At 48.2% G+C, this 17675-nt stretch overlaps 1 protein-coding gene across 3 annotated transcripts in view; it reads right to left on the minus strand.

The window, feature by feature from the left end:
- Positions 1-799: 799 nt before the first annotated feature.
- TMEM164 (transmembrane protein 164) overlaps positions 800-17675 on the minus strand; it is a 247122-nt gene continuing 230246 nt past the window's right edge. For all 3 annotated transcript variants that reach the window (XM_075538894.1, XM_075538895.1, XM_075538893.1), the window contains 2 exons: positions 7082-7182; positions 800-5321 (listed from right to left, as the gene is read on the minus strand). In XM_075538894.1, coding sequence (XP_075395009.1) covers positions 5115-5321; positions 7082-7182 — 308 coding nt within the window. In that variant the 3' untranslated portion in view covers positions 800-5114. The remainder of the gene's footprint in view (positions 5322-7081; positions 7183-17675) is intronic.

Genomic DNA, 17675 nt, shown 5'->3' on the forward strand with positions numbered 1-17675 from the left:
CTATAGAGAGCAACAGTCTCAGAAACCCACAGCGCCATTCTCCTCTGTCTCACAGGAGTCGGCATTGAATGGATGGCGTTAAGTTAGGTTCTTGGGTTTGCCTCAGTCATAGCCTGGGTGCCCGGCTCCTGGCCAATCAGGAGAGCCCTCCCGACACACGATGTCACTTGGGCTAGCTGGGGCCCTGCAAGGAGCAGCAGCACTCAGCAGGCTAATAAAGGAGGGTCAACTGGATCACAGTGATCATGGGATACTCAGCGGGTGGCTTTGGAACAACCAACTCAATCGTCTCCAGGAGGGCAGGACGATCATGGTCCCTTCTCTCCATGGTACAGTGTGACCACCCTGATGTACTGTGCCAAGCACAGAGGAGACCCCTCAGGGAGCATGGGTCAGGTAGTCCTGAACACTTGGAGAGGTGGCCTCTCTAGCTCAGTAATCCCCTAGTTGGCAGTGGGCCGCAGAGGGTGGGGTTCCTGGCAGCCGCGGGGGAGGTCAGCAGTACAGGGGCAAGCAGCTGGCTCCTACCACAATGGCTGGGCTCACCGGGCCAGTGAGGGCGGAGAGCCACTGGGACCCTGTAGCTAGTAGGCAAAGCCAGGAACTTTCCAAGAAGGCTCTAGAAGGCAAGGCCAGGCCAGGGCTTCTGGCTCTTCCAAAATCTCTTCCTAACAGTGAACCAAAGCTGTACATGGTAATGGCAAGATCCCGGTTAGGGATTCTCCTCCTGTTGAGATCTTCAACTACAGAAAGCCCCAAGACTGAAAGGCAGCACGCAAAGGACACAAATTCATGACCTTTTATTTCCAAAGGTGACTCCAGACACCGGTTCAGTACAATCAAAGGGTTTTACAAATCAGAGGAAACGCGTTACAAAATGCTCCCAAGAGGTAGAGCAAACCTGGTGGGGGTGGGGGAGACCATAATACACAAGAGCCAGCCTGCCCCAAACACTGAACCCCACCCCACCCCCTCCACCCACTGTTGAGGGCAACTCGCAAAGAGTAGTTCAAAAGAGGTCGCCCGTGGGGGTGGGGGTAGAGGTTGGGGAGGGGAGAGAAGGGGGTGACAGCGAGAGGTACACTCAGTGCATAGCAGCTCCAGCTTGGGGAAGGAGAAGACAGGGAAAGAGGAAGGATGAAAGAAGGAAGAGGGACAAGGCCCTGTCAAGTCCTTGGCAGGAACTAGTCCAGATCAGCGCATCTTGGCTCTCTGGATCACCAGAGCACGGAGAGATCTGAAGAATGCTTGAAAAGAGAACCCCAGATGGACACCGAAGGCAAAGAAAGCACTTCTAAAAACAACAGCTTGGCTTGAAAGGATCTGTTTCGATGTGTTAGTTTTTACTTCCTGTTTTTTTGGGGGGTGGCCCCCTCACTGGAGTCGATTTGTAGGTATGCTGTACCCCACACGTAGCACGCCAGTGTTACCAAAATGTCACACACGAATGACAAGAAGCAACTAGGTGTTTCTGAGCCCGGACAGGCTCACTCTCTATACCCAAGAGAGTTGTTTGCTCCCTTGGGTCACCTCTACCCACCTCAGAGAGGGCAGGAGGGAGAGGGTGATGGGAGGCCTCCTCTCAAGTTGGGGTCTTGAAAAGGAGTCTCGGTAAAGCCTGTAGGTAACCCTCCTTCGCATTGTCACTAAAGGTCTCACTCTTTGCCCCTCTCGCTTCCCTCTTTGCCCTTGAGTAGAAACCAACAAGAAGACCTTCGGGCAACATTTTCAAAGAGGACACATGCTTTGGACCTCAGCCTCTGCAAACCCGGGGATGGCTATGGGGCAGAGACAAGGAGAAGAAGGGTCTGTGCACAGAGATCAGCTGTTGATGGGGGGGGGGGGCACTGTGCCCCTGCACAAAACACTGACGTAGCCATGATCACAAGCATCCCAACGCTGACAGAGGCGACTGCCAAAGAGCTTCTATCAGAGAGCTAGGCTGAGGTCCTGGAGGATAAAGTGTTGATCGCCCTGAGGGTCCCACCGGCCCTGTGTGAAGGTGAGGAAACCTAATGGAATACTAGAAGGTTGGCTCAGGGAGCCTGAACCGTGGCTTCAGAAGCAAGGTGCGGCCTGTTGCAAGCTAACTGAGGAACATGTCGCTCTGCCTCCAGGAGCAAAGGCGGCCAGATCATCTTTGGTGCAGAAAACCAAATACTGGGAGTGGGTCAGGGGAAGTCCGAAGGGCGTGTCAATCCCCCTGTTGTTCGGAGTTGATGCCACGAGTCAGCCAGCGTAACAGCATGTTCTCATGGGCCTAGATCCTTGGCCAAGGCCACCTGAGGGCTTCAGGGAGCCTCTTTGCCTTTCCCGGTACGATTTTCAAGGAAACGGGTTGCTTGTACATGCACTCTTTATACACCCACACATTCACACACATGGATCTTCCATACGGTGGCCTATGGAATATGGGAACTTGATCTGGGCGGCATGGGGGCCACCTAGGCAATGGCAGAAAAGCCCAAGAAAGGAGATGGTCATTCAGGTCCGACTGGCCACCGAGTGTGATAACCTCATTCCTGGTGCAGGGCTGGGGGCATCAGGCTGGCAGTTGGGTAAGTAGGGGAGCCAACTCCCAAAGCAAGGTGTCCAGCAAAATTGCTTTTCTCCCCATGAGCTGGACCCCAGGTCCTTCCTACAGCAACAGTCCCAGTGCCCACTCTACTCACTCTCTCCCAGGTCTGCCCACTGTGCTCACGTGAGGCAGAGTCAGCCAAGAGGCCTGATCTTGCTCCTTTGCTTTCCTCTTCTCCTGCCAGGTGGGTCTGTCTAAGCAGCAGAGGGTGTCAGCCAGATGGGGCATTGAGCTGTGGCCAGGGCAAAGGTAAGCCTTGCGAGTCATCCCAGTATGAGCAGAGGGTGAGCTGATGGCCACGGGGAAAGGGAGGAAAAGATAGCTTGCCAAACCACACCCCTGTGGCTTGCCCTAGCTGAGGACCCATCTCCTCACAGCATCTGCCTGCAGTCCCTGAGCAGACTGCTGGGGGCCAGGCAGGGCCCCTGGGGCTCCTCCCTCAACCTCCTTCCAACTTTGCCTCTTAAGACTGGGCCAAGGGCCATTCAACCCTAGCACATTTCCTCATCAGCCAGTTCTATGCGCCTCCGTGTGTGATGAAACAGAGTCATTTAGTGGGGGCTGGGGCTGGCAGGCAGCGGGCCTCCCCAAGGGGAGAAGCCCCTAAGAAAAGCTTGACCAAGTCCTCGAAGACTTCCAGGAAATGCTGCTTCTGAACCCTCGGAAACCATTGTCCCTGTCTGCCCCCGCACCCCCACAGACAGTGGCACCTCAATGCCCGCTGCCCCCACAGTCTATAGGCCCTGGGATTGCAACCCTGGGTCTGTTCCCTCTGAGAGACCCTCCTGAACGCTGCTGTCTCCTATAGACCCGTTTATGAAATATCATGAGCACTGAGTCCCTGAAGCTCCATAGATCACCACTGGAAATGCTGGAACTGGCCCACAGTCACTAGGTTGTCCAGAGGGGCAGAAGGGAGAGGCGACTCAGAGAAAAGCCACTGAATTATTCTGCCTGTTCTAAAGCCAACCTGTGCTTCGTAGGAGCCCCCCAATCCAAAGAAACCAAAATCACTGCTAGTGCATCAGCTCCACCTCCCAGTGACCCTGGAAGGGCAGGGGAGAACCACTCCGGGAGTGTCTGAGGGTTTACAGGAGGAGAAGGCCTCTCCTTTCTCTTGCCAAGCTGCTGCTGGTTTCCAACTGTGGACTTTTGGGTTAGCATCCCAGTGAGTAACCCATTACATCACCAGGCCTCAGCCAATGCCCAGGCCCTTTCTTTTTTCTTGAGGTTCATGCACCCTTGAGCTCAAACCTTGCTTGTGCCTAGCTGCCTCCTTCCCTGCCTAGACAGGGGTGCTGGGAGGGGCAGGGTGAGGAGTTCCTTCATGTGAAACAAGTCAGCACCAAGTCTGCCCTCGGGCAGGTAACCTGACCCTAGAGAAACTATGCTGCCAGGAACGTTCCCCAGCCTGGACTGCTGACAAAAACAGCATGAGATGGGCCCATGGGAGCCCAGGCAGGACTGGACCCTGCTCAACGGCTTCCCCCAACTCACACATCAAGACCACATCAAAACTCCAGTGCATTCTTTCCTACAGCTGCCTTTCGAGAAGAGAGCAGGAAAGAGAGGACATTTAAGGGTCACTCCAGATTCACAGGGGAGCTATGATCGACGTGAAACTGAAACAGTGTCAGTGGTTCAAATCATAGTCCTCTCAAGTCACCACTTGTGTTGATGAATTGCTAGGCTCACGTCAGAGATTTGGGTTGGTCAGTTGTTAGCTCTCCTGTGCAGCATTGACACAGGGGCTTGGCCAGTGTGGACATGGTTTCACCTTGTTCCCTTTGGACTTAACATGGCAATCCCTCCGCCCCCACCTTTCTCTGTCCCCCTACATGGAATCTAGGCCTTGGCCTGGGTGGTGACCCCCACCTGCCACCCCAGGCAGCATGCTGGAGGGGAGTGGCAGGTTGGCTGCTTGCTTTGAATCATGGGCCATCAGTGGGAAGAATCTCGGGCAGTCCTACTTTGGCTGTGAGCCGGGACATCCCTATGCTTTGGGCTTACCGCTGGTATAGAAACAAGGCCTCAGTCCCCTGATGGTGAGGCTGTGCTGGCAACAAAAGGGGATACCCCACCCCTACCTCGCATAAGCCTGGAGGACCCTGGCAGTATAGAAATGAATCACAACCCAATCAATCACGTGACTTCAACGCCAAAAAGAAGGCCTGCTTCCTGTTCCCTTTCTCCTTAAACAGCTGTCAGTAAAAGCACACAACGACCAGAGTGAAAGAGACACCAACTGCCATCTTCCCCATGTAAGGCCACTAGGAACAGGGAGGACAGTCAAAGGGAAGAAGGAAAATTCCACCACCACCCCTCCCCCCAGCACTTAAGGAGAAGTCCTGGGAGGAAGGACTGGGGAAGGAAGAATGGTGGAAGAAAGGGACAGAGGAGGGCAAAAAAGAAAAAGACAAAGAAAAGAACTGATTGTTCTCCAAGTCAAGTTGGGGATTGCTTCCTCAGGGAGGAAAAACAAAACAAAGGATAAAAAAAAGAAGGAAAATAAAAGAAGAAAGAAATACAACCACCTTCAGTCTATTTTCTTGGCTGGGAGCCGGAGCAAATCCAGCAGATATTTACACAGGGGCCCAGCCATGTATGAGAACAGGATGACAAGCTTCCCGTGGGTCATGGTCATGAGAGTCTGGTGTCCCGAGGCCCAGACGCGATACCACGGGCCGTAGAATGGGTCTGAGATGGCCGGACACAGCATGTTGTTCAAATTCACTTCGGTGACCTGCAGGGACAAGGGAGGTAGAGTGAGCGTTCACCATCCTTAGGCTTCCTCTGGCTTCTGCCAGTTCAGCCATCTCTGTCTGGCGGAGGACTAGACAAGGAGGGATTGGACAATCCCCACCTGTTCATAAAGGAATTTCTCCCACAGAAGGTTTGTGGGGTGGGTCAAAGCCAGGGGAGAAAAGAGGGAGGGGGCGGGAAGCCTGGCTGTCCAGGGTCAAGGTGGTTCTGTTCTGTACTACCGTATCTTCTCGTGGGCCTGGAGCCCGTGGCTGTGGCCATGCCTAAGTACCTGCTATATACCTAGACTAGGGAGAAGGGTTGGGGGATGTAAGAGCAGAAAAGAACAATATGGTCCCTGCCTCCACCTAACTGAGCATCAAGTAAGTTGGGGAGGGTCAGTGGTGCACAGCTGACCTCAAACAAGATGGCGCTCACTGTGTTCCACACTCCAGGAGAAGTTCTGGGGACTATCGTGCAACGAATGCTGAAATCCTCAGAAAAAAAACACATTTCTTGAAGGAAGTGGCACCTGAATGGGTTCATGAAAGATGGATGACGAGCAATGGGGTGGGCATGGCCTTCCTTGTAGGAGGCGTGACCTGAGGAAAAGCCCAGAGGTGGGGGGCGGGCAGCACATGGTATGCACGGTGACATGAAGACACTGTCGCTTCTGGAAGAGCACTGGGAGGGAAGGGTGTGATAGTCACATTGCCTTTTCCCTAGCACACAGGAAGCATTTAATGTACTTGGCAAGGAGCTCAAACTCGGCCCCGCCCACACAACCCCAGCAAACGACAGAGGGGCGAGGGTGAGTGAGAGGAGGGTGTAAAATTAAGTGCTTCTCCGAGAGGGCATGGTGACCTCGCTTCCATGCTATAATCATGCAAAATCACTCGAGGCTCCGCGTGGCTGCTGCTACGTTCATACCACTCAAACACAAGCCTGCCATGCTACAGCTACCCTGAGGACGGCCCCAGCGCTGCCTTCCAAAGCCCTTCAAGCCCATTCCCATTAGACATGTCCTCAATACCTCTCTGGGAAGTTTTGTTATTGTTGCTTTACTGTGTCACAGAAAGGTGGCTCAGAGGACCAGGGGCCTGTGCCGATTAGAGGCAGACCCAGGACTTGGCTGGGTCTCTTGATGCCAGGTCCCAGTCTGCAACTCTTCCTACTCACTTTATTACCAAGACACACTCATGCGCTCAGCAATCGTGGGTTCTGGATCATTTAACAACTAAATCCAGCCATTCTCCACACTCCAGGACACTATGCACAGCACCCCCCCCTCCCCGAATGCCTCGGAGACCTTCAGCGCCACAGTGCTACTGGGCACACAACTCCACACAGACTGCTACAGAGCCTGGGAGCAGGGATGGCATGGCCACAGAAGCAGCAGCTTTCCTCAGGCCCAGGGTCTAGGTTGGGGGGTGGGGTTCCTGCCACCCCATGGGGTAAACAGAAAATCACTTTCCAGTTGCAACTCCCTGTTTCCAGCCCAAATGGCCATCGGTAAAGGGGCAGCCTTGCCTCCCCAGGGATGAAAGACACAGTCATTCCCGAAAGATTCCAAAAACTCTGGAGAGGTCAAGGCTGGAGGAACATAAATCAGCAACCCAGACACAACAAGCTGATGTCCTGGCCTTTAGCATCCAGTACTTTTTCAAAACACATGCGATATACCAGCACCAACCAGGATTATCCAGATTTATGGAGACTGTTTCAAACAGAGGGAAGAGGCAGGGATATAACCCAACTTACCAAGCCCAGGATCTGCAAGATGCTGAAGTGGTAAAAGAACATCAGGCCAGTTGAGAGAAGGGCCCAGTGGAAGCTGCTGAGGGGTTCCGGGGTATAAGCACCTGGAGAAAAAAAAAGGGAAACCATGAGACAGCAGGAACCAAGACCTACTTCTCCTCCTTGGTCCCATGAGGGTACAAGGGCTGAGGTCACAGTCACTGCCTGCTGAATGCCCCTTTTGGCTGATTGGCGGAGTGATAGCCACTCAAGAAAGGCCCACTGGCGTGGGACCCCAACAAACTGGACTAGAAAACACTCCTAAAGGCCAACAAACAATCCTTGAACTAACTACAAGCTTCTCGTTCTTGTTATGTTGTGTGTTTTTGACATTGGTTTGTTATGGTTGTTGTTTTGTTGTATATTGTTGATTAGTTTTGCTCTGTCTTGTTTTTGTGTGTGTAATTATCTATAAGATAGGCTCGATGAACAATCTGGAGGAGAAAACAATAGGACCGACAGTTCTGGGGGCCATGGGAGAGGGGGAAGCGGGGGGAAAGGTAGTCGTGTTAACAAACCCAGGGCCAAGGGAACAATAAGTGATCCAAATCAGTGGTGAGGAGGGGGTGAAGGTGGCCTGGTAGGGCGTGATCAAAGGTAAATGTAACTAAGAGGAATTGCTGAAACCCAGGTGGGGACTGAGCATGATGGTGGAACAGGAGGAAAGTCAAAGTAAATAGAGGAAAGAGCTGGGAGGCAAAGGGCATTTATAGAGGTCTAGATAAAGGCATGTATATATGCAAATATATTTATATATAAGGATGGGGAAATAGGTCTATGATCATATATTTATAGGTTTAATATTAAGGTAGCAGAAGGGCATTGGACCTCCACTCAAGTATTCCCTCAATGCAACAATACTTTCTTCTATTAAATTGGCATTCTATGATGCTCACCTTCCTGAACAACCGCTGAAGACAAAGCAGGCGAATAAGCAAATGCGGTGAAGAAAGCTGATGGTGCCCGGCTATCAAAAGATATGGCATCTGGAGTCTTAAAGGCTTGATGGTAAACAAGTGGCCATCTAACTCAGAAGCAACAAAGCCCACATGGAAGAAGCACACCAGCCTGCGTGATCACGAGGTTCCGAAGGGATCAGTTATCAGGCATCAAAGAACAAAAAATCATATCATTGTGTGCTCACCTCCATGATACTATCACTGAAGACAAATGGGTGCATAAGCAAATGTGGCGAAGAAAGCTGATGGTGCCCGGATATCCAAAGATATGGCATCTGGAATCTTAAAGGCTTGATGGTAAACAAGTGGCCATCTAACTCAGAAGCAACAAAGCCCACATGGAAGAAGCACAACAGCCTGTGCGATCCCGAGGTGTCGAAGGGATGAGGTATCAGGCATCATCAGAACAAAAACTCCTATCACAGTGAATGGGGTGGGGGGAGAGTGCGGAGAGGAGACCCAAAGTCCATTAGTAGGCCACTAGACATCCCCTTACAGAAGAGTCTCAGGGTGTGATGTAGCAACGATGAAACATACAACTTTCCTCTAGTTCCTAAATGCTTCCTCCTTCCCCACTATCATGACCCCAATTCTACCTTACAAATCTGGTTAGACCAGAGGATGTACACTGGTACAAACAGGACCTGGAAACACAGGGAATCCAGGGTGGATGATCCCTTCACGACCAGTTGTGTTGGAGGGTGAGGTAGAAAGGGGGAACCGATTACAAGCATCTACATGTGACCTCCTCCCTGGGGGATGGACAACAGAAAAGTGGGTAATGGGAGACGCTGGACAGGGCAAGATATGACAAAATAAAAATTTATAAATTATCAAGGATTCATGAGGGAGGGGGAGTGGGGAGGGAGGGAAAAAATGAGGACCTGATGCCAGGGGCTTAAGTGGAGAGCAAATGCTTTGAGAATGATGAGGGCAATGAATGGACAGATGTGCTTTACACAATTGATGTATGTATGGATTGTGATAAGAATTGTCTGAGGCCCTAATGAAACTATTAAAAAATTAATTTAGCATTTATAATAAAAAAGAAAGGCCCACTGATGAGCTGGGTACTCAAATCCACAGAGCCTCTGTTCTGCCACTTTGATTCTGTGACTATGCAGGAGAGAGATTTCTTTTTTAATTATAAAAATGGTGCATGATCATTAAAAATGTAGCAGATGGAAAGCAAAAGCAGGGAAAACACAATAGCCCCAGTTCTCATGAATCTGAAAGCAATCACTGCGGGTGCATAGGTGTGGTTCCTTAGGATTTATCTGTCTTCCTGGTATTCTGATGAAAAATGATAATCGTTATGAAGATTATCATTCAGGATTAATAGTGACCTGGAGGCACAGATGGGGAGGTTGGGTGGCAATGAGGAGTCCCCAGCAATGGGTACAAGAAAGAAGAAAGTGTTTCCAGGTTGATTACGGTGATGATTACATGGCCCTTCTTAATATGTTGAGCGATTGAATTGGATGATAGGTTAATTATAGTTCAAAATTACTCAGTTAACAAAAAAAAGCTTTAGAATTGTTCTCTGTGTATATGTGTAATTGTGGAGCAGTCTTTTAAAATGATTTTAACCACTCTTGCAGGTTTCTAAAGAGAAATGCCATAAAGGAAAGGTAGTAGTCAAGAAAAGTACTTTAAACACCAGACCAATTGGGGTTCCAATCCAGCTCTACTGCTTGTGTGACTTTGAAAACAGTGCTGAAACTCCCTGAACCTCAGTTTACTTGCCTATTAATGTCGATCCTCTGACTCTACTTCTTAGGAGTGTTAGTAAATATATTCATGTATTTAGAGCTCCTGGTCTGGTCTGGTGAATGAGAATGTGATAATGTGATTGTTAGTTTTATCCAAATAACTTCAAAACATGCAAAATGGTTGTGCTCTTTCCTAACCATTAGACAACACTGCCTCCCCAGGACTACTGAGAATTTTAATATATGTATAAATTCTCAGTAGTCCAGGGGAGGCAGTGTTGTCTAATGGTTAGGAAAGAGCATACACACACACACACACACACACACACACACACACAGAGTCTTCATAACTCTGAGATCAGAACTAGATGGTTTCCTAGCTACCACTACCAACTGCTTTAAAAGAGGTCACACTATAAGGTCCTGGACATAATGGGGAAAAAATGAAGAACAAAACTCAAAATCATTAAAAAATAAGACCAGCCTTACTAGTCAGATAGAGCCTGTGGAGTCAAAACAAGAGCCCTTAGTCCCCAACCCCCCTTCAGGTCTGGAACTCATCTCAGCCTCCTGGCTCAATCTTCAGACACACAACAGGCAAGTGTAAAAGGGAAACAGTAACACTCAAGGCAGGAGCACCTGGACACAATCAATCGTTTGAGATCCAGGGGGCAATATTTGCCCAAGGACAGAGTTCAAAAGGCTTAGGTGAGAAGGAGGCGTGGAGAAACACAAGAAAGAGGTGGGGGTGAGTGCATCGAAAGGATTACAACGAATAAAAGGAGGAGAAATATATGTGAATTGTTGAATGTAAAACTGTTGAGTGTAAGCCTACATCCAATCACAATAATGAGGGATTTTTTTGTTAATGTTTTTAAAAAAGGGTTTTCCCGGATCACCACTAGGAGCTACCATCAAGAAGAATATATTTCCCCAGCATTGTGACCTCCAGTCTATTATCCCAGTAGACTGGGTTTGAAGGGCAGGGGGATGGCTTTTGGATGTGATGACTATCCCTCTGGGAGAGAAAACTGGGAGAGGGGTGGCAGGGCGAGCTCCAGAGTAAAAGGAAACTGCATGCCCACCCCCAACAAATCGGTGGTGACATCACATCCTGGAGTAGTGTTTTATATTAAGTTGGCTTCACATTGATTCATCCATTCATTCAGCACTTATCAAGCCCATTGCCATCAAGTCGATTCCTACTCGTAGTGACCCTTTAAGTCAGGACCGAGCTGCCCCACAGGGTTCCCACGGCTGTAATTTTTATGGACGCTAACTGCTATGTCGCTCTGCCATGGAGTGGCTGGTGGCAATCAGGAGCCAAGTGCTTTAGTACTGTGCCGCCATGGCTTAACAGGTATCAGGCACTCAATATCTTCAATTCGGAGAAATGTCTAGCAATCCGTTTCCCAAAGGCCACAGCCTTGGAAACCCTATGGAGTGCAGTTCCACTTTACAATGCACAGGTCGCCAGGTCCGGGAAGACGTAACAGCACCTGGCTATATTTTGAGTCCTGTGCAAAGCTCTGGGGGTATAAAGACAAAGAAGGCAAGGGTTCTTTGCAGTCTCATATTCAGAGTCTGCCAGGTGAGGCAGAACCAGACGATAGCAATTACAACACAGGATGGTGGAAGAGTTCACCAAGGTCTGTGTCACTGTACTATGGAGCGCTGGTGGTGGTTTGCATCAGATGTGGAGCTGCTAACCACATGGTCAATGATTCCAACCACTAGTGGCTCCACAGGAGACAGATGAAGCAGTTTGCTCCAGTGAAGATGGACAGTCTCAGAAACCCTATGGAACACTTGAAGCATGGTATAGCATGGGTAACATGGGAACATGGGTAACAGTCTTCATGCCAGGTACTTTTATGTGGGCTTGTCTGCATGTGGGCAGACTCACCTGGAGATGGATAGAGGAGAGGAGAGGTTCCTAAGACCATCGGAAATATGTGTTTTCAGAGGGTATTAGGCGACCTCTGTGAAAGGGTCGTTCGACCCTCAAAGGGGTCACGACCCACAGGTTGAGAACTGCTGTGATAGAGGGAGCACGTAAGTAAAGCCCTGAAGGAAAAAGGGAACTTATAGAGGAGCTAGCCAAACAGAATAAAAATGTTTAGAAAGTGATGGCAGCAAATGTACAAATGTGCTCGATATAACTGTAATATGGATTGTTATAAGAGCTGTAAGAGCCCCTAATAAAATGATTTAAGAGAATAAAGGCCTGGTGGTGTTGTGGGTTGGGCTGCTAACTGCAAGTTCAACGCTTTGAAAGCACCCGTAGCTCTGCGGGAGAAAGATGAGGCTCTTTACTTCTGTCAAGAGTTAGCGTCTCAGAAACCCACCAGGGCAGGTCTACTCCATCCTATAAAGTCTGATTTGACGTAGTGACGGTGAGTTTGAGGCATTCCGAAGCTGCTGCATGGACAAGAGTGAGAGTGTAGCAATGTGGAAAACTGTGGCTAAACAAGAGTTTCGTGTGGCTACAGGCGGAGCATGTGATAAGGCAGCGAGCAAGGCTAAAGCTAAGAGTTGGTCAGCTCCAGGCTAGGTAGGCCACATAGCGCCTTAGAAGCCATGTTGGGCATTTAGGCTTTGTGATAGCTACATAATCTGCTGTTAACTTGAGACTTAATGAGCTGAAGGGGTGGAGGTTAGCCTGTCAATCAGGCCGCAGCTTAATGACCTCATTTGGAGGTGTGAAGGAGATAAATAGCTTGCTGGAGGCAGGACAGATGCAGACTCCCAGAGACACTCTTGTTGCAAGTCACATGGAGACAGGCTGGTGGCAGTCGGAGGCTCGGAACTGAAGGAACCACGTGGAGATCCCTGCCAGCACTGAGATACCTCTACCACCATTGGATCCACTAGACTTTATACCTACTGGCCTGTGATCTTCCTGCATTCAGTGCCATGGCATGTGTTGCGTGAGTCTGAAGAGGAATTTATAGACTGGTACTGGACATATGGGCTAATATCAAACTTATGGACTTGATATACCCTGGGCTGGATGTTTTCTCAATATTCAATTTCTCTTGTGTATAAAGCTTTTTCTTATACACAGGAGTGTCTTTGAATCTGTTTCTCTAGTATACCCAGACTAACACAGGCTTCATCCTGAACAGCAGGGGGTTAACGGGAGCTGGGACATGTCTAGGATGTACGAGACAGTAGGGGGGCATGCAGATTGTGCTAAAGAGGAAAGCCAGTGGCCCCGCCAATCATTCCCCTCTACAAAGATGTGGGTCCAGAGTTGCCAGATACATTGCTTTGGTAAGAGAAGTATGTTAGTCCGGGTTGACTAGAGGAACAAATCCAGAGACACTCATATGTTTGTAATAGACAACTTTATATCAAAGAGTAATTGTATATTAAGAAAACATCCCAACCCGGTTCAGAGCACGTCCATAAGTCCAATATTACCCCATATGTTGATACTAGTCCATACATTCCTCTTTAGATTCATGCAGCCATGCAATGACGCTGAATGCAGGAAGATCACAGGCCAGTGGGTGAAGTCTTGTGGATCCAGTGGTGGTGGAAGCATTTCAGCACTGGCGTGGGTCTCCACGTCTCCTCTAGGTTCAGGGCTCTGGCTCCATCAGCGTAGTTCCATCTGGCTTGTCATCAGGAATGTCTTGCAGCCAGAGATGGTGGATCTGGTCTCGAGTGAGCTATTTATCTCATTTGTGCCTCCAAATGAGGTCCATCAAGCTGTGACCTGATTGACATCTAAATTCCACCCCTTTACATGTTGACAGATTATGCAACTGCCACAAGAAGCCGGAAATATAAATTGGCATGTGGAATTCCTTGATTAGTGAACTAACCAATACACATCCCCTGGATGAATCTCAGCCCATGGAGAGAAACTGTGGAGCCACAGACAGTGCTGAAAGGTCTGCAGCTGGGAAGAGATGTGACCAAACCTGTCCTTGTGCAAACTCGCCCTGGCCAGTGTGTAAAGAATGGACTGCAGAGCAGGAAGGATTGAGGAAAGGAGCCTGGTGAGGAGACTGCTAGAGGAACCTGGAGGGAGACAAAGATGGCCTTTGAAGGGAACAACAAGTGAGGATGCAAAAGAAACTGGTTGTTAGCTGCAGTCAAGTCTGCTCTGACCCACAATTAGCCTTTCTACCACAAAAACAAAATGCTGCCCAGGTCTGTGCCCTCTCCATAATGACCAGTTTATTTGAATCCATTGTTACAAATTTTGAGTTCCTTCCAGCACCGTATCGAGCAACATTCTGTTGTAATCCAGAAAGCGTTCGCTAGTCATTCTCCAAGAGTCGCTCTCCAGGACTTTCTTTCTACTCACTTTTGGGACACAAGTTCTGTAGAAATGGTCCACCATGGGTGATCCTGCTAAGATATGGCATACTGGTGACATAGCTTCTAGCATCACAGCAACATGCAAGCCATTACAGTAGGACAAGTTGACAGGTGGTAGAAGAGATATTTTGGAAGACTTGACAGAAGATTGGATACTGGAGGGTAAACCAAAGGCAAACTCACTGTCATCAAGTCTCTTCTGACTCATAATGACCCTATAGGAAAGAGCAGAACTACTCTTCTAGGTTTCCAAGGCTATAACTCAACAGTATCAAAAAGCCTCATCTTTCTTCCAGAGTGGCTGGTGATTTTAAACTGCTGAACTTACAAATAGCAGCCCACTGTGTACCTACTATACCACAAGGGCTTCTATTAGAGGGTAAGAAAGAGGGAAAGATCTTGGAAGACTCTTAGGGTTCTAGTTTGGCCATCATGGAGGTTGATGATGTCATGTACTGCAATGGTAAAGAGAGGAGACACCACAGATTGGAGCAGGGAAATTATGGGCTTTGATTTTAGACATGTGGTGTAGTGGGCCAAGCATCCATCAGGCTGTTAAGTGAAAGGTTGGCAGTTTAAATGCCCCAGCCACTCTGTGAGAGAAAGATGAAGCAGTTTAAATCCCTCCGATTTACCATCTCAGAAACTCTCTGAGGGGCAGTGTGTGTGTGTATGTAATTACTATAATTGTGGTAAAAATATACTCAACAAAATATTCTCCATTTCCATAACTTCTACCTTCATAACACAGTGCCATTCAGTACACTCTTTGTATTGTACAGCCATTATTGAGATCCTTTTCCTAATTATCCCCCCCATTAACAAAAGCTCAATGCCCCCTAAGCAGGAACTCTTCCTCCTTCACTCATGGCAGCCATTGCTTTCTTTGTTTTTCTTGATATAGTATTCACGTCATACACTTCCATGGTTAAATTGCTGTTAAAACTAGCTGTATTTATATCATCACAATCAGTTCTCTCCATATCCTGAGTTCATTATTTGCTCCCCAATTCCCCACATCCTACCCATCCGCAACCCAGTCCCAATAAACCCTTGCAGCAGTTGTCTCTATGCACCTACTTCTTCTGTGCTTCATAAATTGAGAAACCTAACAGAAACAAAAATAAAAAAATAACAATAATATAAAGATAAAAAAAGTAAAAGAAAAAAAGTCAGAGAAGAAATTCTGGCATGGAACAAGTGAGAAATAATTGATACTATAGCAAATTCCGGTTGGGTCAAGAGGGAGGTCAACTGACCAAGTATCATATAATATCGTGGTTCAAATCACCATAATCAAGTTTATAATAATTTCTGTGTGATGGTAAAGTTGTTCAAGTCCCTCAAGGGAATCTACCAAAGTCTTAATCTGACTAGATTCTCTGCAGATGGATTTTGGGCTTCCTCTGTCCTCCATAGCCTTCTACAAATTGGGTGGTCACAATTGAGCTTGGAAACTTGTCACTTCATCATATTTGGATTTTGTTAGTGTCGTTACTAGATCATACAGGCCGTTGTACTTCTTCCACACAGGCTTAGCTGACTACTCACTTAGAGGGCCTGCTTGTTTAAATTCAAGCCTTTAAAACCCCAGATATGATTCCATCCATGTCCAAAGTGCATGAGGTGAAGTTTTACCATGCTCGCTTCCAAGGAGCATCCTAGCTGTACTTCATTCTGCTAACGGTCTGTGGAAGAGTCACTATGCCTCGCCAACGCCATAATCAAAGGTATCAATTCTTCACATCTACTGCAGTTGTCTGTATTCTTTGCCCAGCATTCACATGCCGATGAGAAGATTGCACCTCAGTCTCCCAAGCGACAGCTTTGCTTTTGAGCACGATGAAGAGGGCTTTTGCAGTGGATTGCCACTTGTTTGGTTTTCTTGGCTGTGGTGTGTATGGATGTTGACTGTGGATCCAAACTTCAATATTTTCTATGTTACGTACTAGAAATCTGGGCCTTGTCACATACCAACTTCAGGGCCTTGGGCAAGTCTCAGGATCCCATGAGCTCAGGTTCAGTCATCTATAAAATGGGGGATACTGCCTGCCTCAGAAAGGTGTAAAGTAGATCATATCAGCTAATATAATTCAAAATTATAGCACTGTATCTGGTTGTGATCATTAGGTTTCTTTTGCCAACCTGTTCAAGAAGAAGATGGGGGATTAATCAGATGGCAGTGTGATTGGAGGGCAAAGAGATAAATGGCTCTGTTAGGCCCACCCCCTCTCTCTTGCTCTCTGGTGACTGGACCAGTGTGCTGCTGCTTTAGCTAGTTCTCTGCCTCAACCTGTGAGCTACACTACTCGTGGGCCACGCCAACCCATGAATTGTGTTGCTGGAGCTTGAGACTCCTTCAAGACCTGCTTCACCACACTGATGGCGTGTACCATATATATTGGAGTATAAGCCAAATTTTCCAGCACATTTTTAATGCAGTTTTTGTGGTAAAATTAGGTGCCTTGGCTGATATTCGGGTCGGCTTATACAGTACATCGCTTGAGCTTGAGGCTGATGGATCCTGTTGCCTTGCATTGCTTGAGTTCGAGATCCCATCAGGACCTGCTTCACTAAGCTCCCAAGCTAAGGACTGTTGTTGATCTGCCCTGCTGTTTGCTGCCTGTGGACAGACTCTTCCTATCTTGCCTGTGGGAAGCCTCTGCTGTCTCTTCCTTGACCTTGTACCTGAGAGCCACCTCTCCCCGCCCCCCATGTGTTGAAGGACTTCCTGAGTTGAAGGACTTCTGGTATATTAACTATTCCATAGAGGTAAGTTTAACTGAGCCCTCTGTGCTCTGTGTGTGTGTGTGCATAAGTGTCCTGATTTTGTTTCTCTAGAGAACCCTTCCTAACACACTGGGGTTTAACAAATGGTGATTATTCTTATTTATTATGAAGTCCCAACATGATAGAAAGTTTAAATATGAGTTGAAAGGCAGGCTTGGTGTTCTCCTTGTGGAAGGTCAGAGGCTGGAAAACTCTTGTCCATGCAGTTTTACTCCACACACATAGGGCCAACAAGAGTCAGAATGGACAAAGGTAACGGCCAAAGCTGACAAGCATATGACTTTAAAAACTCAGTGGAAAGATCAGAGTTGAGCATCCCGATGTAAATGGCTTCAGCACATAATGGTAACTGAAGTCAAGAGAGGATATGTAACATGAGAGAGGAAGATCTGACCAGAAATCCATGCAACACCATGGACTGACAGGAAGAAAAACAAAGATGGGTGACTCATGTCATGTGAGTCTTGCGTTGCCATTAATTCTTCCATTCAATAGCTGGAGAAACTGAGCTTGTGAGGTAGATGGTGTCAACCCTAAGTTGCAAGAGCAGAGCACAGGGAGAGGGGCTCTGAAAACACAGCCAGTGCTTATGTCAACTAGATACTTCTGGGTGAAGTTAGGGGTGGAGCCCAAGCTATCGGTTAGGTTGCAGGCTGATGACACTTCCTTGAGTGTGTGGCCTTTTGGCTAAGAGAGAGACTGAGCAGAGCTGACTTCTCTTTGGCCCTTCGCCTTCTGCTGGAGCTGGATCGCCCATCTGGT

The sequence above is a fragment of the Tenrec ecaudatus genome, chromosome X (assembly GCF_050624435.1).
Source record: "Tenrec ecaudatus isolate mTenEca1 chromosome X, mTenEca1.hap1, whole genome shotgun sequence".
Classification (NCBI taxonomy): domain Eukaryota; kingdom Metazoa; phylum Chordata; class Mammalia; order Afrosoricida; family Tenrecidae; genus Tenrec; species Tenrec ecaudatus.